Here is a 25760-nt window from a genome sequence, read left to right on the forward strand (position 1 = left end):
ACCCAAATAGATCTATAAATTTTGTTATTAATCATTTTTAAATAGGAGGAGTAGATTTTCTTTCAATCGTCAAAAATAAAATTGAAAATAAAAAAGTTAAATTTTTAGGAAAAGGACACGAAAGCCGAAAAAAATTTAAAGACAAAAGTTCTTTAACCAGAAAATATCTACAAGCTTGTCATAAATTCTGGCTATAAAAACGTATAAAAATAAAAATATATACATTGAATATAAAAAAACAAAACTTAAGGAAAAATAAAAAAATTTTCAATCAAATGTTTCATAATAATTTTTATTTTGTAAGAATGCGTATCTTTTTAATCACAATAAATTTTAAAATGATCAAATTATGAAATTAGGCCCTCTGCAAATTTATTTATAATTTTCAACTTTATCTAGTCGCCTGACTATAAATTTCGATATTATATAATTTCAAAGATTTACAATCTTAAAATATAAATTAAAAATTTACAGGTTCATCAAAAATGATTTTTTACATTCTCATCAGAGAAGGTAATAGATTTATGTAAAACTTGACCCTCCCCCCCACCCCTATTTTTTCCAAGCGAGCTTTAACAAAAGAGAATTCACAATGACTAACTTACAGCTGTCAATTTTTTAACCTTTAATTTTAAAAGGCTTGCGCACAAATGTTGGGCAAATACAAAGACCAAACGCGAAGCGCGAGATAAACATATTATCGAACGCGAAGAGCGAGAATCAACAGTCGCGCGCACTCGGCGCGCTCAAGGCGGGTGAAAGACATGTGCCCGTGACGCTGGCAGAATTTTTGTTTTTGTTTTTAAAGAAAATTGTATACTAATAATAATAATAATTTCAGAATTCTTAATTTCAAATTGTCAAGATTAACTCAAAACAAATGATTGCAGAATCTTAACATGCACACTATCCTAAGTTGTACTTTTTCGTGATCAAATTAAAATTTTTAAAAAATATTTTATGTCCGACGGAAATTCTCGAATTGTAGAATATATTTATGCTGCGAAATTTCCAAAACTAGAAAATTGTTGAATTTAAGCAATTAAACAAATTAATTTCTAATAAATCATATTTAATTAGTTAAAATACACCAATGAAATATCTTAACCAACAAATATCTTCTTTGGATAATTTTAAAAATCTGCTATGCATATTTTTAATAAAATTGCGTTTAGGATTTTTGCTTTAATGATTGTCATCTTAAATTTGAAAAACAATTTTTTGCAGCTACATTAAACATTAGAAGAAATATTTCTTTCAGAAAAATATTTTATTATTGTATTTTTAATAAATGAACAATATTTATTAAAAACCAATTTTTTTATTTGTATAATTATGGCAATTTTCTGTTGCGAATCTTATTTTTCGGAAATTTCCACATTCAGCAATATTACAAACTGTCAGGAATTTTTAAATTCGCTAATATTATAAACTGTTAGGGAATTTTCCGATTCGAGATTTTTATATTTCGGCAATTTTTACATTTTTGTTATTTCTCATTTCGTATACATGTTTTCTTTTTCGGGAATTTTACAGTGGCGAGAATTTTATTTTTTCGCGTTTGTACTCGTCCCCAAATTCTAACAAAAAACTACATATTTTAACAAAAATTTGTCTTTTTTGGTTGAACTTAACTGTTTTTGATTGAAATTCAAATTTTTTTTTAGCTAAATATTAATCATTAAATTTTTCGTTGAAAATTCATTTTTTTTTGTTGGGAATTAAACTACTTAGTTAAAAGAGAAACTACCTTGTTCAAAATAAGTTTTTTTCGTTAATGATTCATTATTTTAGCCGAAAACTTTTTTTTTCAGAATTGAACTATTTTCTTGAAAATAATTATTTTTTTAGTTAAAAATAGATATTTTTAGATAAAAATTTCACCATTCCATGTTTGATTGAAAATTCCTATATTTTTTTGAAAATAAATTTTTTGTTATAAAATTGGTTCTGGGCTAGGATTTCAACAAATAATTTAAAAAATTAATTTTGTTGATTTAAAATTTCTCTTCCTAGTTTAAAATGCATGTTTTTTGTTGAAAATGGATCTTTTCTCGTATAAAATCTTCTTGTTTGAAAATTTATTTTATTTGATTAAAAATTAATTTTTCTACTGAAAATTGAACTATTATGTTTTATATTAAATATGTATCCATTTCAGGCAAAACTTTAATCCTATTGTTGAAAATTCATTTTTTTAAATGAAAATTTAAGTATTTTATTTCTGGTTAAAAATGTTTCTTCCTCAATTGAAAATTAAGCTATTTGGTTCAAAATAAATTGTTTTAATTGAACATTCATCATTTCATTGAAAAATTCATTTCTTTGGTTGAAAATTGAAGTCATTTGTTGAAAATTTGTTTTTTTTTTAAATTATAAATTAGTATTTTAGCTAAAATTCTTATTATTCAATTTTCCGCATTAAAATTTCTCGTTTTTAATTAGAAATTCTTTTATTTCGTGAAAGACTCTTGTTTCATTTTGTTAGGAAATTGACACTTTTTAATTGAAATATCAGTTTTTTTGTTGGAAATTAATATTTTTTGTTAAATCTCAACTTTTTGCAAAAAATTCGAGTTTTTGGCTTAAAAGTTCAACATTTTTTATGTTTTAGGATTCAACTAATTTGCTGCATATTTGTTTTTTTTTTATTTGTCACTTTGGTTGATAATTTACCTATCTTGTTGACAATTGGAATCATTAATATAGAAATCTTGTTTGGCATTATTGTTAACTTTTTTATTCTAAATGCGATATCTTGAAAATATCCGATTCATAGTGGAAAATTTATTTAAAAAATAATGTATCATTAAAAAATATTATATTGCGAACTTTCAAGAATATTCTAAATTTTAGTGTTGAATGCTATAATTAACATTTTTTTAAATTTTAAGCGAATAATTGAATTTAGAAGTATGTAACTGCAAAACAAAAATTATTTTGGATGCTGAAAATGACGGTGAATTCACTTTTATATCTAAGAAAAATCTTATCAATTTTGATGTTAAATTATATAATTATTTTAGGTAATAAAAAGTAAAGATTCTAGAATTTCAGTAGCTGCTGCTTTGAAACATTCAATTTAGTTTTTAATTTCCAATTATCAAATTTTAATCACTTCAAATCAATAATTATTTCAATTCAAACACTTTTAGTTCATTAATTCTGAACGCTTTCAACGGGAAATAATAAAATTTCAACTCATTTATAATCAATTTGTCCAATTTTAACCATTTTAGACAGAGATTTTTAAATTTCTAGAGATTCTGATTCAAAATATTTTTATTTCAAACACTCTCAATTTCAAATGATTCAATTTTGAATTTTTCGAAATTGTCCTGGTCTTTAAATTTTAATCTGAAATCTTTAATTTCCGAAAATCTTTAATTCAAGATAGAATTGTTCAATATTCTCCAAATTAAAAAATTCAATTTTGTAATTTTTTAATTTTGAGAGCTTTTAATTCAAAAAAATATTTATGCTAATACTTTCAATTTTTAATTATTCAACTGTGAGCACCTTCATTTAGAAATTATACAAAATTAATTTCTTTTCATTACATTTTAAACATTGTACTTTTTTCAAAATGTTACCTAATATCAATATTTTTTGAGTTCATACGCTTTCAGTTTGAAATTATTAATTCTTGTATCAAAAAATGTATATTTAAGAATTGGTTAAATGGTGGGATTCTTAAATTGTTTATATTTTTAGCAGCAGAAAAAAAAATTCAGAAACGTTGAATTTAAAAAAATTTGGCAGGTTACTATGGATTTTTAGGGCTTCTTCGACCTTGAATAAAAATCTGGGGTCTGGTGCCACAGAAATTTTCATGGTATCCAATTTCAGATCGATATTGAAAGATGCAGCAATAAAAGGATATTTTTTATTTTAACCAAAATCATGAATCCTATCTAAAAAATTGATTAAATGAGGCTATATGTATTCATCTAAAAAACTGAGCTTAATTTAAATACGCGCGCGCGTTCACGTCCGTGGATTTTTCTTCTTCTCTTTTTTTTTCTTTAGCACAAATGATGGCTTGAACAAACAACATATAAAACAAATTTACAAACAAAAAATAAATATTTAAACCCAAAAATATAATTTTTTAAGAAAATAGTTAAGTTCTTACCAAATAATTAATTTTTAAAAAATGGTTTAATTTTTAACCAAACGAATGGATTTTTATAAATATATTTTAACGTTCAACCAAATGATGGAATTTTTAACCAAGAAGGTTAATTTTTCACCCAGAACATTAAATATTCCACCAAAAAAAGACGATTTTAGAAAAGAATACATCAATTTTCAACAAACTTGTTGAATTTTGTAGGTTTTTAAAGGGGTTTGAGAGTTTTGAAAAATTTCTTAAAGTAACTGGAAAATTTTTTTGTGATTTTTATTTCGATAAACTAATTTTTAATTAATTAAAAATTAATTTAAAATCATAAAATAATTTTTAATTACGTTTTTTCATTGATTAATTAATTTTTATTGAGACAATCATTAATTTTAAAAAAAGGTCTCAGCCAATTTAAGAGATATTTAAAAGTTTCAAAAAAATAAAATTATCATTGAGATCTTTAAAATATATTTTTCTTATATAAAACAAAATTTCGATTGTGAAGATTTCTAACAAAAAAATTAGAATTTCGAAAAAAACTTGAAACATTTTTACAATCATTCAAAATTTGAAGATTGAAAAAATTCAAAATTAAACGTAGATTTTTGAAGCTTTTAAAATCAAATTTTGAAGCCTCTTAATGATTTGCAAAGGTCCTAGGATTATAAAATTAATGTTCTCAGAATTCCTGAACAAAATGAAAATAATTTTTTTGTTTTAACAGAATGATTTTTAGAATATATTTAAAAAAATCTCAGAACAAAAACAAATTCTGTTTTATAAATAACAATTAAACCATTATTAATTTGTGGAGAATCAAAATAAAACTGATTTAACTTTTTATTTAAGAAGTGTTACATTCAGATAAGACATCTGAAATATTCAAAAGTCTTTTTAAATTTTTTGAGAAACCTAGGAAAATTATATTCATATAGCCTTGAAGCAAATTAAAAAAGAAAATTTGAAAATAAAGTCATGTAAATTTTTTCTTTTGCATTCAAAATTATTGTTTCCTCAAAATGTGTAGATGAAAAATTACTGTTTTGTACAAAAATCGCCTCTTTTATAAAAAAATTTTGTTGTTAAAAATACGCCTGGTTCATAATTAATTTGTGTTAGTTGAAAATTCAACTATTCTGTTAAAAATTTATGTTTTTAAATGAATTAAACTATTTTTTATTTTTAATCTTTTTATTTTTTTGATTGGAATATCAACAATTATATTTTACGTCGAGAATTCATATTTTTTGTTTGCAGATTCAACTAATTGGTTGAAGGATAACTTTTTTGTGAAAATTTTGTTTGATATACCTGAAATTTAAAAAAAAAATTTGAATTTTTTTCAAGCATCCTCAGAAATTCAAAATTCTTGAAAATCTCGCAATCTTTGTTTTTCAGTTTATAAAATCCTGTAATATACACAAAATAAAATATAGAGATTGTCTGCATTTTTCTGTTAAGAAATATATTTCGCTTTAAATTATAATTTACCTATTTTTTTCTAGGATAAAAAATCTTTTTTGTTTGAAAATACAACAATTATGGTGAAAATTCGTCTTTTTGGTTTCAAAATTCATCTCATTTTGGTAGAAATTTTATCCTTTTTCAATAAAATTAGAACTCTTCGGCTCAAACTTAATATACTTTTTGGTTGACAATTAAACTATTCTGATCAAATTGTATTTTTTATAAATTGAACTATTTTTAAATTAAAATTAATATGTTTTAGTATTGAAATATCAACTATTACGTTTTTCGTTTTGAGTTCATCTTTTTTCGTTTTGGTTAACAATTTTGGTTAATAATTCAACTGTTGTGTTCAAAATTCATATTATTTTTTCAAAAATTCAACTATCTCGTTGAAGATTAGAATTTTTGTTGAAATTATGATCTAAAACATCTAAAATTTAACAAAATGAAAAATAAACCTAAAAAGTATTTTTTTACATTTTTATTGAGTTAAAAATAATTTTTAAATAAAAACCGTAAAATTACACGCGATTGTAGATGCTAGTAATATTTAAATTATCAGACGTCTGTTCCAATAGACTGAACATCATCCGGTATATTATTCAACACCGTGTGACCCAACTGGCAGAAACCACATTAAAAAAATGACACCTTGAAAGTTAAAATCCTGTCCTATCAGGACACCAATATATTCATTATTCAAATCTTTTGGATACCTTCGTAATATTTCAATAAGTTTGATAATTTATCAATCATCCGCTTTTTTTTATTTTAATTCTTCGTATATTGACCTTATTGACCTCTCACTTTTTTGGGGAATATATTTTTTTAATTGTTTATAGTTTCTCTTCCTTATTTATATTTAAAAGTTTAAAGATTATGGTACTGTCTTTCATAGTGTCTATTACGAATCAATATTTTTTATTTTTTTAAATGGTACCCTTCAATTTTCTTCACATTAGTTAAATTATTATTTTTGTTTATTTTAAGGAAAATGATTTGAAGTGCCGGCTAGATTATTTTAGACCCAGAAAAATCATTTTTAAAATTTTTAGTTTTAACAACTGTTTTTTAGAATTTAAGGCATCTAGAGTAAAAATGCCCTACGCAAATAATTTATTTTTGTTACACCTTTTTAAATTAAATTATAGATCGAATTTTTTATTTTATTTATTTCACATTGGCGAGAATTTTTAGTTAAATTAAACTGTTTTTGATTGAAATTAAAATATTTTTCGTCAAAAATTCATGTTTTGTTGGAAACTAAACTACTTCGAAATTTTTTTTTTCTTGCTTAATGATTCCTGATTTTATTTGAAAACCTTTTTTTCATAATATAACTATTTTCTTGAAAACTACTTTTTTTATAATAGATATTTTTAAATGAAAATTTAACTTTACAAGGTTTTATTGAAAGTTCATTTTCTTGAGTTGAAAATTCAACTTTTTGTTGGAAGTTCCAGTATTTTTTTGAAAAATAATCTTTTTGTTATAAAATTGGCTGTGGGCTAGGATTTTATCAGATAATTTAAAAAAATTAATCTTCTTGGTTGAAAATTCATCTGTTTAGTTGAAAAATTATTTTATTCGATTGACAAATATTTTTTACCGAAAATTTAACTATTATGTTTTACATTAATCCATTTTAGGCTAAAATTTACTTCTTCTGTTGAAAATTCGATTTCTTGTTTGTTAATTTTTTTAACTGAAAATTGAAGTATTCTATTTTTGGTTAAAAATTTATCTTTCTCAGTTGAAAGTTGAGCTATTTGCTTAAAAATTTTTGTGATGAATATTTATCACTTGAGTTAAAGTTTTTAAAGATGAGTAATATGATTTATTTTTCTTTATATTAATAAAAATTATTTAAAGTGTAGGCACAATTTATTTCTAAATTCCTATAGTAGGGTGATTTCGAAAAATTTGCCCACTTTAAGATTTTAGAATTAAGAAAAATGATTATTTTAAATTTTACTTTAAAAATTAAAAACAGAAGATTTGTAGAAAACGTGTTTCTCGAAAAAAAGCCATTATTCCTTGAAATTCAAACATTTTTCAAAAATTAAAAAAGGATAGTGAGCAAAAATAAATTGCAAAACATCGTTAAAATAAATGTTTTTTCCATGTTTTAAATTTGTTCATTAACACCAACTTTTCTGTTCCGACAATTTGACAATTTTGGGATTTTTTTTCGAATATTTTTTTTTATTTAGAAATTTCACAGTGATGAGAATTTTAGTTTTTGGGCATGTTTCAGTCATCCTGAATCTCAAAAAAGATTAATTTTTTATTGATTGAATGGTAATAATTTCGAACATATCAAAACTAAAAGGTTTAAAAAATTATGTCGACGTTAAAAGAGGTCAATAAATTGTAATCTATATTTTTCATTTTTTTTAAATTATGCAAAAAATGATATGTTGAAAAATTCTTTTACCACAATGTGCATTTGATATTTTTTAAAGTTTCTTATACCACAAACTCACTTTTGATACAATTTTAGATTATCTAGTTTTTTTTACAGAAAGTGCGCAATTCCAAAACTAATTTTTTTTTTGCTTCAAAAGTCGTAATTCGAAAATATTTGTTTTGAATTTTCGTAATTTAAAAAAAATTTCAATTAATATCAGGAAAATGTCACTATTAAATCTTTCAAAGTGACATCAATTCATATTGAAAGCCTCGGTTGTCAATTTGAATTTAAATAATTTAATATGATACATAATTTTGTTATAATTTTATTCAGTTTTTTAAATTTAATCATTTTGCATTTAAATATTCTAAATTTCCTGGTTTTAATTGTTATCGTACTAAATCTTATATTTGCACAATTCACATTTTACAGGCCTTATAATTAAATAATTTTGAATTAAATGCCTCCAGAAAGAATTCAAAACAATGAACAATTAACAAAATAATATCTCAAATCCAAGCAGCATTTGAAATTATAAGATTTTTGAACCACGCATTTAAAAGTAAATTATTTTTTATTTGAAACTGTTCCAAAATATTAAACATTTCAAAACTAAAAAAATTTATTTGAAAAAATTAGATTGTGTAATATTAAAAACTGGAATCATAGCAATCTTGTTTTATAGAATGTTTTTATTTTTCATTTTCAAATGTAATTCCTTTAAATTGTCCAATTTTTAGTCCAAGATTTAAAAAATGAATCATATGATATTGAAAAAGATTTAATGAGGAAATTTAAGGAATGAATAGAAATTTTGAATGAATTAAAAAAAAATAAACTATATGAAATTAAAAAGTTAAAAATTATGATGTTCAAAGTCAAAATAGATCAAAATTAAACTGTCTGAAATTAATAGCTCAGTAATTGAATAATTTTGTTAATTTCTAAATGGTGTAATTTCGACTCATTTTTATTTTCATTAATTTTTAATTTTTAATTTTTAATGTTAGATTTCTGAATTTGTCATTTTGAATGCCAGTTTTTCAATTTTTTCTTTTAACGAGTTTTAATTTTGCAATTAAATTTAAAATATTTGTAACTTGAAAAGTATAATTTACAATTGAAAAGTTGTTCATTTTTAAACGATTCACATTTACTTAAAATATTAATAAAATAATTGAAATGAAATAATAATAACAGTGTCAAATTCCTAAATTTGAACAATGTGTACCATTTTCTTTCAATACATATTATTTATTTATCAAACAGAAGATGATAAAAGTTTCAAACTATAATCTAAAGAAAAAAAGCCATTGCAAAAAAGTATTCTTTGATCAAAATATTCTATTATTGTATTTTCAATTAATAAAAATAAGGTTTCTAAAAATAATTTTTTAATTGTGAAAATTCGGGAATTTTATAAAGCAGGAATTTTACAGTGTCTAATATTTATAAAATTGACAATTTCGGGAATTTTGTTTTTCGGGAATTTTAAAATTCGGTAATATTATAAGAGTTTCGGGAATTTTATTAATCGAGAATATTGTCAGTCTGGATTTTTATATTTTAGCAGTTTTATTATTTCTTGAATTTTCGATTCAGAAAATTTTCTTTTTCGGAAATTTTAATGTTTCGGGATATTTATTTTTTAAGATTTTTCAGTCGTCCCAAAATAGGAAAATTTCCGAATAATAAAATTCGCGACAGTAAATTACCGAGTTATAAAATACCCGAAACTGTAAAATTCCCGAATTCAACAGATATAAACATTATTTTTTAATAAGTATTATTTATTCATGAAACAGACAATAATTAAATATTCAAACCAAATTTTTTTTAAATAAGCATAAAAAAAAATATTTTATTATTGTATTTTTAATAAATAAGTAATATCTACAATTAAAATTCAAATATTTTACTTGTTTAAATTGGGCAATTTTATTTTCCGGGAATTTTAAATTAGGTAACAATATAAACTGTTCTAAAATTTTCAATCATAACAACCGGATATCCATATAAAGTGTTTTACCTACAATTTTTTTCATAACCCCTTTTTTTAAAGTCTTGCAATTTTTCACAGGATTTAATTTCCTCTATAATTGCCAATTCAAATTTGAAAATAACATCCTCTTTAATCTTCGTCATTTATTTCATTTCGATTCAAATTTATGTCACCCCACTTCCAAATCAAGACGGTACAATAAAAAAAGTCAAATATGATATGATATCTCCCACGATGAGTTCCTGTACAGGAGAGGCAGAAAAAAATTGCGGGTGTACCTCGTGAGAGAGAGAACGGATCAAGTAGAAAATAAATTGAATCGCTTGGTGACTTTAAAAGACAGCAAATTGTTTCATCCGGTTCAATTGGAACCCTCAGTACTTAACAAATTACGCCAAATCCAAGGTGCTACACAAAACTACAAACCATTTAACCCAATCATTTTTCTAGCAGTGCTATGATTACCCTTTTTTTCAAAAAAGAAAAAATACTTTCCGGGATACAGGTGTACTTCCTGATCCGGTGGAAAATCGTTATAAAATTTTAAGAGCGAACATTGTTGGCATGAGGGGTGTCAAACGAAGCGTGAAATTCTCACTTTCGCAGGAATTTCAAACATTTCTATACTGGCTGGAATATCGAGTTCCTGTGGATACATTTGCAAAAATACATTACATTTTTTTAAATTTTTGAACATATTACCCAAAAATTTTTTCGAAGTTACAAATAAATGAGTTTAAAAAAATTATATTTATTGGCCAATTAGGTATTTATATAAATTTTTTAACAATTTATTATTATCTTCCTGAACCTATCACATAAAATTTTGATCAGAAAAAATGATACAGCCTTAAGGAAATAGATGTAGTCAATTGACAATCTCAAAGTGATACTCGCTACAAATCGGAGCAGGCTCAGCTGCGGATTGCGATTAGAAATGTAATGTGTAAATAAATGTGAAAATTTGTATCCTTAAAAGGTACTCAATTTCGAGTAAATTTTAAATATTATTCCTTTTTTATCTCTGCTGTGAGATAGCCTTTTTATTACATTTTTTTAATTGACAAAAGAGGTTGAAAGAATACAATACTATATAAGAAATGATTTTTGTTGATGTTCATTTAATATTTGTTTATAACTAAAAATTTAAAGGAAAACTGTGGATTTGAGAAAAAATCACAACTGTCTAGCTATACGCTAAGGGAAGATAGTCATAAACAATAATCAATTGCTTAAATAATTATGTTTCTTTACTTTACTTTACTTAGTTGTAAAAAATAATAATTTGCTTAAACAATTATGTTTTCTAAATTGCATTAATTCTTACCTCAGTCTAAGTATAACCTGAAAAAAGTTACTCATTTCAGAAAAAACTGCAACTATTTAGCATTACTATCAGAGAAGATAGTTATAAACAATAATTTGCTTGAAAAATTAGGTTTGTTAAATTGCATAAAAAAACTTCATCTTTCTAGCATTATTCTAATAAAATATCCTGATAAATAATAATAAATTGTTGAAACAATTTAATGGCAAAAACGTCTTCTTTTCTTATTGAAAATACGTGTCAAACTTTATAGGGCTTGTGGAACCTCTAAATTTAATTTTTTGTTTGACCAAAAAAATGAAAATTAATAAAAAATTGCACCACCTTATTCGGCAAGCCCCATGGAGTTAATATTAAGAATACAAACAAATCTAAACTCTTATTTAAACCTTTTAAATATTATTTGTAGGGCCCTTAAAAAACCCGTTAGTAGAAAATTGGGTTTTGCCAGTTTCTGGAAAAATTATGATTTTTCTTGCACAACTTTCTGAGAAAAGGATATTTAAAATGCTAAAACATTTTGATTTGTTTTGTTTCAGAACCGAACAGATGACATTAGTTCTGAAGTAGGTTGTGGCGTACGATGCAAGATAGATCAGGTAAGGAAATGAAAAATATATATATATATATATATTTTATAACATACCCACGATTTCGTCCTATTTTCATACTCGTGGAGTGCGGCCTCAAACTCGATTTTTAAGCGATGTGAGTAAAAAGTACTTTCTAAAACAATAGAGTAAAACGTACTTTTCGCACCTGATCGCTAGAAATTGAATTTTACGCTACCACACGTAGAAAGTACTTTTACTGTATGGTGAATGTAATACACTATGTTCCATCTAGTGACTAGGAAATACTTTTATACTTGGAGCGGAAAGTGCTTTTCACGCGATGGTAAGTAGAAAATCCTTTTAACTCTCTAACGACATGAAAGTACTTTCTAGTAGAAGGTGTTATTGACTCCTTATAGTGATTAAATAGTACGTTTTACATCAAAGCAATTAAAAAGTACCTTTTCACATCAAAGTGAGTAAAAAGTACTTTTTATTCACAGATGAGAATAATGTGATTTATTTTACTTTGGGACGAATAGAAAATTCTTTTTACTTTCAATTGTGTAGAAAGTACTATCTACTCATTATTAAGTAAAAAGCCCTTCCCAATCAAGAGATAGAAAGTACCTTTGCATATAAACACACAAAAGTATCGACCCATTGTTGCTGGAAGAAATACTTTTTACGTTCTAGTGCTCAGAAAGTACTTTTTATCATCTGATGAGTGTAGCACAATTTAACCCTAGAGCACATAGAAAAATCTTTTTACTTCTAATTAATCAGAAAGTACTCTTTATACATTAACGATTAAAGGTACTTTTTACTGGCCAGTGCATACTAAGTACTTTTTATTCCCAAATGAATATAAAGTAATTTAAACGTAGAATGAATAAAGAGTTATTTTTACTTTCAATTGAGCAGAAAGTACTCTTGGATAATTAGTGGGTAAAAAGTAATTTCACATCCTAGTGGGCCGAAAGTACTCTTCATTTTAAAATGAGCATAAAGTAGTTTTAATCTAGAAAAAATAGTAAGTTCCTTTTACTTTCAATTGAGAAGAAAGTGCTCTTCACTCGCGAGTCCCGACTTACCCTAGTCGGGACCTGACTGGGTACTAGTAGGGGTCATATGATAAAACATCCCTAAAATTTGTGGAATATTAATTTAAAAAAAAAAATTCAGCTGGAACGCAGCAATGGAAGAGCTTCACTCTGAAGGAACCACCATGTTGGTCACGGTAGTCTCTGCTCTAGTTAATTATGCTTCGTTACGTGTGGACTGCTGTCTTAAACACTCGACGCGTCATTTTTGTTGCGCGAGAGGCGGCACGTCGCGCCCTTGCGGATTTTCTTTAAAGCTACCAATTCAGAACCGCAAGACTCAAATGAAGGTGGTAGCGAAATCTAGACTGTTCCGTGCCTAATAGTTTACTACTAGGATACTGCTCTTCACTGATTAATCAAAAACTTTTTCTCTTTCCAATTTCAACTGCATGAAGGATTCAACCTTATATACATATGGCAAACCTTTCAGATCAATTTAAAAATAAGCATCTGTACAAATTTAGAGTCTTGTGATTTTCGGCAGACTTATCACCTACATCTATATGTATTTTTTTCAATATGGGTTTTCTTAAAATTTCATACAAAGGTATTTATCAATGTTCCTAGAAATTCCTAATTTTCTAAAAAATAATACAAAGAAATAAGATTACGTCTTTTTGAATATTTTGATCGTTGTTTTTATAAAAAGTTGATTTTCGTACAAAATTATTAACTTAATAATTATTTATCAAGTATATTTGAGATGAATTTAACATTAATAAATCTTTTCTCCAAAGAACGGTGTGAAATTATTGTTAAATATATTCTTAGTGTTTTAGAACAAAAAATCATTACGCATTTTTAGATATTACCTCATTTGATAAAACCTCGCCGAAAACTCAAACATGAGAATAATCCGACCAGAGCCTGAAGATTAGTGCCCGACTTGTAATAGGGCCAAATGGGGTTATTTCCACACGGGATGCAACTTTTTGATTGACAATTAATCTGTTTTGTCTAAGGACTCAACTTTCTTCTTGAAAAATCCGTCGTGTTTAGTTCAAAATTCCCCTATTTGTTTAAAAATTTGTTTCTATTGGTAGAAATTGTGTCTTCTTGGACTTAACTATTGTTTTCAAATTTCTTTTATTTAATTAATTTTTAACTAAAAATGTAACTATTCAGCTTTTACTTGATAATGTATCTTTTGCAGTTAAAAATTCAGCTATTTAGTTAAGAATGCATGTATTTTGTTAATAATTTGCGTGGGTAGAACATTAATTCCTCTGGTTAAACATTCCACTATTTGGTTAAAATTTTATTTATCTAAAGTAAATATTTATTGGTTTATTTATCGTTGTATTTAATTTATTTTCAAACTTAAAATGTAACTATGCCGCTGTTGCTTAGAAATTTATATTTTTCAGTCGAAAATTCAGCTATTTGGTTAAAAACTCGTCTTTTTTTGGGCAAAAAAAAAACAAATTATTTTTGTAGGAAATTCGTCTTTCTGGTTCAAAAATTCAACATTTTGGCAGATATGGTTTTCCTTTATTGAATGAAAAATCTTTCTTAGTTGAAAATTACAGTCTTTAAAATAAATTTTTTCAACTGAAAATTTAGCTATTCCATTTTTGCTTCAAATTTTTTTTTAAGTTAAAAACTCAACTATTTGGTTGAAAATTCTTGTACTTTGTTGAAAATTGATTTAATTACTCTTCTGGGTTAAAAAATCATCTTTTGGGTTGAATGTTCAATTCTTTTGTTGAAAAATTGATTTTTTTTATGATTCATAATTTTAAAAGAAAATTCATTTCTTTGGTTAGAAATTTAACTATTATATTAAAAATATGTCGAAGCTTCAACAATTTGGTAAGGAACTAAACTATTAGGTTAAAAATTAAAATTTTTGTTGAAACTTGATATTTTTGTTTAAAAAAAATAAACTGCTTTGTTAAAAAATTAAACTCTTTGTTTGAAAATGAAACCATTTTTATAAATTGAACTATTCTATTGGAAATTTTGTTGTTCAATTTGAAAATTAATTTTTTTTAAAACTGTAAATTTAACGATTCTATTTTTTGTTAAGAATTCAACTATTTCGTTGAAAATTCAGCTTTCAGGATTGAAATAAACTTTCCTCATTGAAAATTCTTCTTTTCCGGTTTAAAAATTAACTGTTTTGTAATTTGTTTCTTAACTTCAAATTTAATTGTTTAATTTTGATTGAAAACTTATCTTGTTTAGTTGTAAAATCCTAATTTTTTCAGTTCGTCCTCTTTGATTAAAAATTTACCTTTTATAGTAGAAAAGTTATCTTTCTGGTTAAAAAATCAACTTTTTTTTATTGAAAATTCAATTTTAAGGGTTTAAAATTAATCTTTCTTTTAAAAAATGTGTCTTTTTAGTTTTTAATGTATCGACCCGGATGGATCCTTTTTAGTTCGTTGACATCTGACCGATGCGATCACCAGTGACGAATGCCAAAGTTTTCAAATGCGCATGTGCCGAAAAGCGCGGGCCAATTTGAAATCAATAATAACTATGACTCATCATACAGATAAACATTGACAAACGTTATTTTTTTTAGAAATAGATTAAATTAAATGATAGAAATACATGCCCAGTTGAAAACTTTGAATTTTCAAGACGACTTAACTCTAAAATTTTCTTTTCTTCAATTAATCTTTTGTAGATCAATATCATTTAATATATATTATAAGGTGAGAGGTTCCTTTTCAGCAAGGGAAGTTCCTTTCTGTTCCAGCCTCCTTGGAACCGACAATCGGTTCTAGTAAAACCCCCTATTTTTCTGTGCTGCTGAACAAAATTATTTTGGCGTAAATTAATCTTTTTTCCTCAGTGCGTAGACGAATTAAAAAGAAAGACAGGACCCTACCATACAATGAAGGTACTTCCGGTTAGAATAGAGCCCCCTTTTCTATTGCATACTACGGAACGTAACTTGAACGTTACGCGGAGACAGTAAACGACAAATAAAAACAAACTGAATGAATAAAAGAATGACCGGTGTGTAGGGCTTCGTGCTTTAAATTGGATTGCGTACAAGTGCGGCCTTTGGCGGATGTCGCCAAATTGACGTGTGACTCCGGATCCTCCGCTTGTCGCGGAAGTTGGGGCAAAAGCTGCGAAATTGGAAAGCTCGCGTGACATTTGTGAGTAAACAACTTTAATGCAACTTCACTTACAGAGGATGCATTAATCGACGATCAGACCTTTTTTAATTACATATCTTCTCTTCGTGTGTGGGTGGGGGGGGGAGGGGTCCTAATAATGCGGTTCAGCGGAAGTGGACTACTCCGGATTATAGCGGATTACTCCGCATCACATAAAATTATGTAATCCAGTAAAATTATTTAGTTGAATTTTCAACTAAGAAAAATAAATTTTCAACCAGAAAAAGAATATTTATATTTTAAATTCACAAAAATTAAGTTTTGACCAAAAGAAAACAACTAATTTTCAAATACTATGATGAGACTTCAACTGGAGTGATTAAATTTTCAGCTAGTAAATCAACCTTAAACCATAAATCAGCGAATTTTTTAACAAAATGGTCAAATTTTTTAATAATAAAATAGATTTTTGACAAAGTAGTTTAACTTTCTACTAAGCAGTTGATTTTTTTAATTGTTTATATATTATAATAATTGTTCATTCATTCTTGACTGTTGAAAGTATTTATCTACAAGAAGATTAATTTTCTACGAAATATATACAATTTTTTAACCAAATACATTAATTAGTAACCAAATAGTTAACTTTTGAACTAAAAAATATAAGTTTACAATAAAAAATGTAATACTTAAATTTCCATCTAAAAAAAATTCATTTGCAAGTAAAAAAAATCGAGTTTCAACAAAACAATGAGCCTTTCAATCAAAGCGATGAATTTCCAAGCAAAAATGTTAAATTAAGAAAAGAAGATATTTCAAAAAAATACATAAATGTTTAACTAAGAACAATACATTTTCACCTTAAATGTAACAGCTAAATTTTCGACAAAAAAATTTATTTTTGACCGAAAAAAAAAACGAATTTCAAACAAAATAGTTAAATTGTCAACAAACTCATTTTCAACTGAAACTGAAAATCTTTAACACTAAAAATGAATTTTTAGTATAGTACTTTAATTTTTAAATAAAAATGATACTTTTTTAACTTAAAATTTTTTTGCAATTATTTTTCTACAAGAAAATTAATTTTCTGTCAAAAAATACAAATTTTTAACAAAGTATATACATTTTCAACCCAAGAGCTGAATTATTAACTGAAAAACATAAATTTACAGTAAAAAATTGAATATGTAAATGTAAATTTAAAAAAATTAATTGTCAAGCAATAAAGAAACAAATTTTTAATGAAATAGTTCAATGTTTTACAAAAATAGTTAAGTTTTAACACAAAAAATGAGTTTTTAAGAAAGCAGATTAATTTTTTAACAAAAAATACAAAGTTTTAGCAAAATACATGAATTTTCAAAAAAATTGTTCACTTTTCAATCAAAACGATGAATTTTCCATTTTCATTAATTTTCAATTGGGAATAATAAATTTTCAACTTAAATGCAATATTAAAATTTTCAGTTAAGAAAAAAGTAATTTTTACCCAAAGAAAAGAATTTTCAAAAATATAGTTTAAATTTCCACCTAAAAATGTTTAATTAAAATCAAGGATCTTTAAGCATAAAAATGAATTTTTAGCAAAGCAGTTCAGTTTTCAATTGAAAATGATACGTTTTAACTAAAAATAGAATAGTTAAATTTTCAACAAAAAAATAACAATCTTCAACCAAATACATGAAGTTTGAACTAAAACAGATCAATTTTTAAACAAAAATAGAATGGCTTATTTTCAGTCAAGATAATTAATTTTCACCGAAAAAAAGAAGAAATTTTTAACAAAATAATTTTCAACTATTTGGATTACCGATTTAAGTTACTCCTAATTACCTGAAATGCTCTAGATTACAAATTAATTACTTGAATTACATGAATTACTTTAAATTACCAGAAATAAAAGTAGATTATAAGCGGATTACTTGGATTAAATTAATTATCCCGATTTTTCTAGATTACATGTGTATAACTTTAGATTATACCGCATTATAAATGGATTTGGGCGAATTAGATATATATTACTCTAGATTAGAACTGGATTACAAGTGGATTACTCTGAACTACTTGGATTACTATAATTACTCCGTATGTTACTATGGATTACAATTTAATCACAGGGATTACCTAAATTACTTGGAATTATCTGAATTAAAAGTGGATTTCTTGGTTTTCCTAAATTACTGCGAATTGTCCGGTTTACAGGTGTATTTCTCTGGATTACCTACAGATTACATTTAGATTACTAAAAATTAGATTTGGATTGCTCTACACTAGAACAGAATTACTCTTGATTTTAAGTTGATTACTCCGAACTACTGGGATTACTTTAATTACACTGGATTTTAATTTAATGGCAGGGATTACATAAATTACTTTGAATTTTCTGCATTATAAATAGATTACAAGTGGATGACTTGGATTACATCAATTATTCCGAATTGTCTGGATTGCGCGTGTATTACTTTGGATTACTTCGGATTTTAATTTAATTAGGGCAACTTAGAACTAGATTACTATAGATTAGAACTGGATTACTGTGGATCGCAAGTGGATTACTCCGAACTGCTAGCGGATTACTCTGTGATTCTGGAATTTCTGAGGTTAGCAACGAATAACTAGTAGCTTGCTGTGAATTAGAAACCAATTACTCCAGATTAGAACTGGATAACAAGTGGATAACTCCACACTACTGGTGTTACTTTAATTATTCCAAATGTTACTCTGGATTACAATTTAATTACAGGGATTCCTTTGAAATATCTGGATTAGATGTGCATTACATTGTTTTCCTAAATTGCTGCAAATTGTGCAGATTGCATGCATATTTCTCTGGTTTACTTCGGATTACAAGTAGATTACTATAAAATAGATTTGGATTACTCTACACTAGAACTGAATTACTCTTGATTATAAGTCGATTACTCCATAATACTAGGATACCTCTAGATTACTCCTCATAACAAGTTTCCTACTCTGAATTGAAACTAAATTACTCCAGATTAGAAGTGGATTACTTTGAATTACTACTTCGGACAGCCAAGCGGACAAGCGGATTATCAGAGTTTTTTCTCTCTTTTTCTTTTGAAGCTCAGAAAAAATTGAAAATTAAAAAAAAAAATTTTTACACGTTCGCGTGGATTGCTTGTTTTCGGTAAAAGATAGGATAAGCATATATCTAAAATGATTGTAAGAGGATAAATCGAGCTTACCAATAAGACTTCACAGAACCTTCTAAGACCAATGGTTTATGAAATATGAATTTGTTAATTAAGGATGGGTCTTTGCTGAATCAGCTACGCATGTAATCAGTTTTCATTGTTTTTTAAAATATATATGAGCGGCTGACAATAAAAAGAGGATGTAATTTCATGGCTGTAAAAAGTAGCAATAGAATATAGGCTGTAAAAAGTAGACTACAGTGCTTGGGACGTAAGAAAAGGGAACAGAAAAACTTGGCAGTAAGAAGTGGACAAACGTCGCGTGTCGGTGAATCGGCTCTGTTAAACACTGCAAAGATAAGCCTCGTTCAAAGCCGAAAATGCACGAGGACGAACCCGACCTCGCCCGACTGGACGATTCGCTTTCAGTGACTAACTAGCTATTTGGAGTTTTTCGGTAAACTGAATTTCCACTGAATTTTGCAGAGCGTCCAGGCCGTCATAGTCCGAAATCCCACTGCGTTTTTTCGAAGGTGAGAACTCAAGAACCCCTGGCCGACAGGCCTAAAGGGCGTGATTGCAGGTAACTTTCAGGATATGCTAAGGAACGCGATAAGACAAAAACTAAATAAAAGGTGAAAGCCTTCTGTACACGAAAAACTCTGCCTGCCAAGGCTGAAGGTAACAGAAATATGCCGCAGACACATTTCTTTGCCGAATTTATTTGCTTTCGCTGTAATATTGTAGACGGGAGGCTACCGTAAGAAGAGGCTTCATCTTCGTTGCGGACGAGGTCTACCGGGTGGGTGCGGTGCGGCGGGGAAGACGACTGAGCCTCATTGGAAATTGTAAAAGGATCTATTACTCGAAATTCCCTCAGTAGGCGGCAAACACTTGTGAATGGATAGACCCTTTTTGAACAATACCATCAGGCTGTGAGCATACAGTAGCAATGTTATTCAATGGGACTTGAGGCACGTTTGTAAATTTCATTCTGAAAGAAAAGTCGACATTTGGCCTCGGAATGCTTATTTTTAACTATTCAGTTAGAGTGTGATGATAATTGCTGACATTGAAGCAAATTAATCATCAAGTTTAATAATATTATCATATAAATTATAATTAAATTTTTAATCAAAACTTAAAGTTATTATGAGCTAAACTAAAATTATATAAATTTATTATATTAATGTTTTAATTGTGTTAAAGATTGAATGTTGAAAAACTTATTATTTTTAGATTAAAATTAAATAATATCGAATTTTTATCTTAACGTTATCTAATCCAAATTGATTGACTATTTAATATTGGAGTTATATCTATTCTAAATTTTACATCATTGAGTCATAAAAAAATTTTTTTGGTTAACGTTTTAGTTATAATAATAATAATAATATTCTCATGAGTTCTATATTAGCAAATTATAAAGGTTAATAATATTATATTATACATACTTATAATTTTTTATACTAATATTATATTCATATTTCATATTTTTAAATTATTTGCAAATTTAAAATTAAATATAATTTAAATAAATTTTAAATTGGTTTATTCATTGTTACAAAAATAATTTTTAAAATTTTATCTTAAATTCTAATCTTCTCAAATAATATAAAAGATTATTGAATGAATAGATATATTGTGAAGTCATTATGTTTAATAATATTATAATATAAATTAAAATTTAATAATACAAAATAAAATATCAAATTACATAAAGATTGGATTTAGATTGTTTAACATTTGGTAACATAAATATGTTATTTCCTCTCAGATTATGTAATTAAATATTGGCTATTACTTTCGTAATAGCCAATATGTTTTAAAATGATTAATTAATTCTCAACTTATTTTACAAAAACTCACATTTTCTGGAATTAGTCTAAGAGTTTATAAATAAAGAAAAATTTGCGAAATGAAAGTTGATATTAAAAAAAAAGTATTAACTAAAATTTATTTAAAGCTTTTAGTGCTAATTATAGTTTAATGCTTCTTATTTTGTAAAATTACTCATTGATATAAGCTGAATATTTGTTTCCGAACATTAAATTTATTAAAGATTAAAATTTATTACCTTAAATTTTATTAACATAAGTAACAAATAAATACATTATTTACTTGTAGGTTATATCATAGATAATTGAATATGATTTGGATAATATAAATGAATTTATTGTTAAAGTACCTCTATTTCAATTAAGTAATTTTTCGGAATTATGCTGGTGTTCTGAAATTAATATTTTCATTCAATTTTCAAAAATATATGTAAAAATGTTCAACCGAAATAGATACTTATTTTAAGAATTAGAACAATAGAAGCGTCTTAATAATTAGGAAAGACTTTGAGAATAATTTTTTTTAAACAGTTAATAATTAATTCTGAAATAATAATTGTTAGTTTTAAAGATTTCAAAATTGTTAAAAAATAATATGGAAGGTTTTAATTAAATTATTTCCATTCTCCGTGATTTAATTCAAATTTAGGTGAACTTGATTTGTTAGGGCGTAAAGAGAAGGAAAAATAAGTAGTTTAGATTCATGGGAAAATTTCAAACAATTTTTTACTAATGAGTTCTAAGAGCTCATTAAAAAAGATTCAAAAACTTTTTATATTATTTTGTAAAGTAAAAAAAGGGTTAATAAGTGTTCAAAGCAATATCGGTCCAAAATCAATAATTTTAGAATAAATTTAATAAATTTAAGAGATATTTACAATTTTTAACACCATTACAAAACAATAAAAATGTATAAGATATTTCAGGAGTTTTTTGAAAATTCAGGATAATGACATAAATTCTTTAGGTTCCCAAAACAATTTCTTAAGAATTTTTAATTTGAAAAATGAGCTTCAGCATAACATTCAAAAAAGATTTTAAAACATCAAATATTTCCTTAAATTTCGAGAAAGAGTAGAAGATTTTAAAGCAAAATCTTTTACTTTTATAACATTAAGAAATAAAAAATAAGTTAAACCATACAATTCTACAAATATTGCAAAAATGTACAAGAATAAAGAAGATTTTTAAACGGCAGAAGATTTAAAAAATATGAAATATTCACAAATATTTTATAATTTTCTTCAAATTCGTAAGAAATTTTTGAAGATTTTGAGGTAAATTTTTTACACTTTAAATGATTTTTCAACATTTTAAGAAAAAATTGGATTCATTTACAAATATTTTCAGGAATTCAAGAGACTTTGCATAGACTTCAAATATTTAAAACCTTGGAAGCATTTCCGAAAATTTATGGAATATTTATTATTTCTTCTGGAATTATAAAAGACTTAAATATCTTTTAAAAAGGCTGAAATTTTTCTAATAATTTGTAGAATCCTGTAAAATAATATATATGTTTTTTAAATCTTCTGCTTTCTTTTCTTGACACATCTTGAATATTTAAAAATCTTTCCTAATTGTCTCATAAAAATGATAAAATTTCATCCTGAAAATCCATTTTTATTTACAAAACGTCTGTTCAGTTTTTTAATATAATACAAAACAAAAACATTACGTAACTGCAGTTAGATTGTGGGAAGGTAAATGTGTTTAAAATAACGTTTCGGAATATATGAACGCTCCTAATAATAGTACTCGTACATTCTACGATGCATTGATACACTGAATTCATTCTTTCAGAATCTAATTTCAACAAGAATATAAGCCTTCAGAAAATTTTAACACATGAATTGTTATTAGAAAATTGAGCAAATTATAAAAATGAGTATAAAAGTGAGTGATATACGTATTAATATGGTTTATTATTAATAATAATTTTCTTGTTTTTCATTGTCAGAATTTAATTCGAACTCGAAATAGTGTGTGTGTGTGTGTGTGTGTGTGTGTGTGTGTGTGTGTGTGTGTGTGTGTGTGTGTGTGTGTGTGTGTGTGTGTGTGTGTGTGTGTGTGTGTGTGTGTGTGTGTGTGTGTGTGTGTGTGTGTGATAAGTAAAAAATAAAGAAAGTCGATAAGGGAAGAACTATTATACTTCTTGTTTGCGAAAAAGGGATTCCTCAATTGTCAAGTACGATAACTGACGTCAATTAAAAACCATAATTAATTTTTAAAAATTTAACTTTTCCATTTGAGTCCAAAAGATCAAATATTTATTATTTAATAAAAATGTTGTAAAAATTTTCTTCCTCGGGTGGTGTGGTGAGGAGTTTTATTAAAAAATGTGCCGGTTTTTCCAACAACAAAAAAACTGCGTGCATTTTTTACCTTTCTTATTTCTATTTTCTTAAGTATTTTTAATCTGCTTTATGTTCAGTTCAGTCTTTTACTAACTAATAGAGATATTTCTATAATTTCATTCGTGAAATCTATTTCGGATTTTCTAAGGCCAAAGATAGTAAAAAACATGTAAGTTTAAAAAAATTACCAACTGTTTGAAAGAATATTCCTAATAAAAGTCAATGTGTATCATACTTAAATAATATTTTGGAAAATTTATAAAATTATAAATATTGCTCATTTTTCAAATTAATTTATACAGAGTGCAACCGTTTTTATTCGAAATTTCGCATCGCTTTTTTGTACCATGTTTGGCCCCAGGGCAGAATAAATTTAAAAATATTCTGAAAATATGTTAATTAGTTATTAAAATGCCCCCCCCCCAAGCAATGTGACACAAATAAGACCCTTTTTTTAACACAAAAGGATTTTCAATATTTTTGTAGTCATAAGAATATGGAAGTTACTTTATGTAAGTACTACTTGCAATTCACCAATTTAAAACAATTTTTCACTACCATAAATAATAAAAAATAATATTAATAATAACATAACACGAATATTTCGAATAACTATTTATATGTTAGAAGTTTTTAATACATTATTTCTAGTTGGAATTAAATTCTTATAATTTGAAGCAAGAAAATAAGTATTGTCAGTTTGTTTTTAAATTTATATAAACATAAGTATTATAAGATTTTTAAGAAAATTTTTAAAAGATTTTTAAATATACTAAATGTGTCAGAAAATATGTTACGATATTTTAAAGAAATTGTATTATTTTATAGAATATTACAAAACATTAGGAAAAATTCGAGTCCTATTCCAAGATGTTCAGGAATGTTTGAGAAATTTGTAAGAAATCAAGGAATATTTGATCAATTTTCTGAAATATTTTCAAATTTGTGAATATTTCTCATCTATTTGACTCGTCTCAAATTTCTGAAAATATTTTCAACTGCCTCGAATTTTTCTCAACATTTTAAAAAGTCATTCAAAATTTAAAAAAATTACCTTATAATCTTCTAAATTTTCGCAAGCATTTGAAAAAAATTTGATCATGCTCTTGACATTTCGAGATTCGCTTAAAGCTCCTAAAGTTTATTTTTGACAGCTTTAAAATTTTGTATTTCTAATAATCTTCTAAAGTTTAAATTATTTTTGAATCTCTTGAATTCTACTTAATTTTTCCTGATTTTACTTGACTTTTTATATCTAAAAAAATGTGATAATTTTACGGACTTGAAAATTTCGCTCTAAAATCTTTAACACTCTTTGCAGTAAATAAACATCGTTTGAAATTTGCATACGAATATTAAGAAAATTCTTTTTTTCTAATCTCGTTCTCTTCCTGATTGTTTCTTAATTCTGCAAAATTAAAAAAAGTTGCCTGTAAAATCATTCAAATTCTTCTTTGATCATTTTTGAAATCTTTTCTCAGGTGTTGAAATGTTCTTAAATGATCTGTTGAAATTAACTTTTCAAAATAAAAACTTATTTCAAGGTTTCAGTTAAATTTATGATAATTCAATTGTTAACGCCGATGAAAAAAAAAAATTTCCCAAGACTCAAATATTTCTGAAGTTTTCAATGTATATTGCAATGTTGCCGAATAGTGTATCATGACTTACAGAAAAGAAAAAAAAAAACGATGGCAGAACCGGCGGTAAAAAATTTACACAAATTTGTGGCTGTAAAAAGTTGCCACGCGCGTGTCCACTTTTGACTGTCGATTATTTTTGAATCTCTCGAATTCTAGAAAATTTCACTTTAAAATATTTAACACTCTTTGCAGAAAAATTTAGGAAATCGTTTTTTATTTTTAAAAACATTTTTCAATTTTCTCCTAAAGTTGATTATTCAACATAATAAAGCGTTTAATATTTGCACACGAATATTAAAATAATTCTTTTTTCTAATCACATCCTTTTCCTGGTTGTTGCTTATTATTATTATTATTATTACACCATTAAGCCATTTCCCTTTCGGGGTAGGCGTGACTCACTCGGCAGGGGAAAGGAGTAGTGTGTGGATGGGATAGAGATTTTTCAGATTGATCCAGAATTCTCGTGCTATTTATGTAAATAACACGTTCGTTCCACAACACTGCTCCGACCCAGGTTGCTGATCAATCTCTCTAGCAATCACCCCAAGCGAAGAACCTCACGAAGCCGTTATGTAAGTTTTCCCACTTGGGTCCATTAATAGCCAAGGTCTTTGTTTCAGGCGTCGTTCACTCTACTGACACTCTTTTTATTAACTATTTTCTGCCATACTTTCCTGTCCTGG

General features: G+C 25.9%; 1 protein-coding gene across 1 annotated transcript in view; it reads left to right on the plus strand.

The window, feature by feature from the left end:
- LOC117170044 (proto-oncogene tyrosine-protein kinase ROS) overlaps positions 1-25760 on the plus strand; it is a 126035-nt gene that overhangs the window by 30319 nt on the left and 69956 nt on the right. The window contains exon 2 of the mRNA XM_033356562.1: positions 11878-11937. Coding sequence (XP_033212453.1) covers positions 11878-11937 — 60 coding nt within the window. The remainder of the gene's footprint in view (positions 1-11877; positions 11938-25760) is intronic.

This window comes from Belonocnema kinseyi, chromosome 3, assembly GCF_010883055.1.
Source record: "Belonocnema kinseyi isolate 2016_QV_RU_SX_M_011 chromosome 3, B_treatae_v1, whole genome shotgun sequence".
Classification (NCBI taxonomy): Eukaryota; Metazoa; Arthropoda; class Insecta; order Hymenoptera; family Cynipidae; genus Belonocnema; species Belonocnema kinseyi.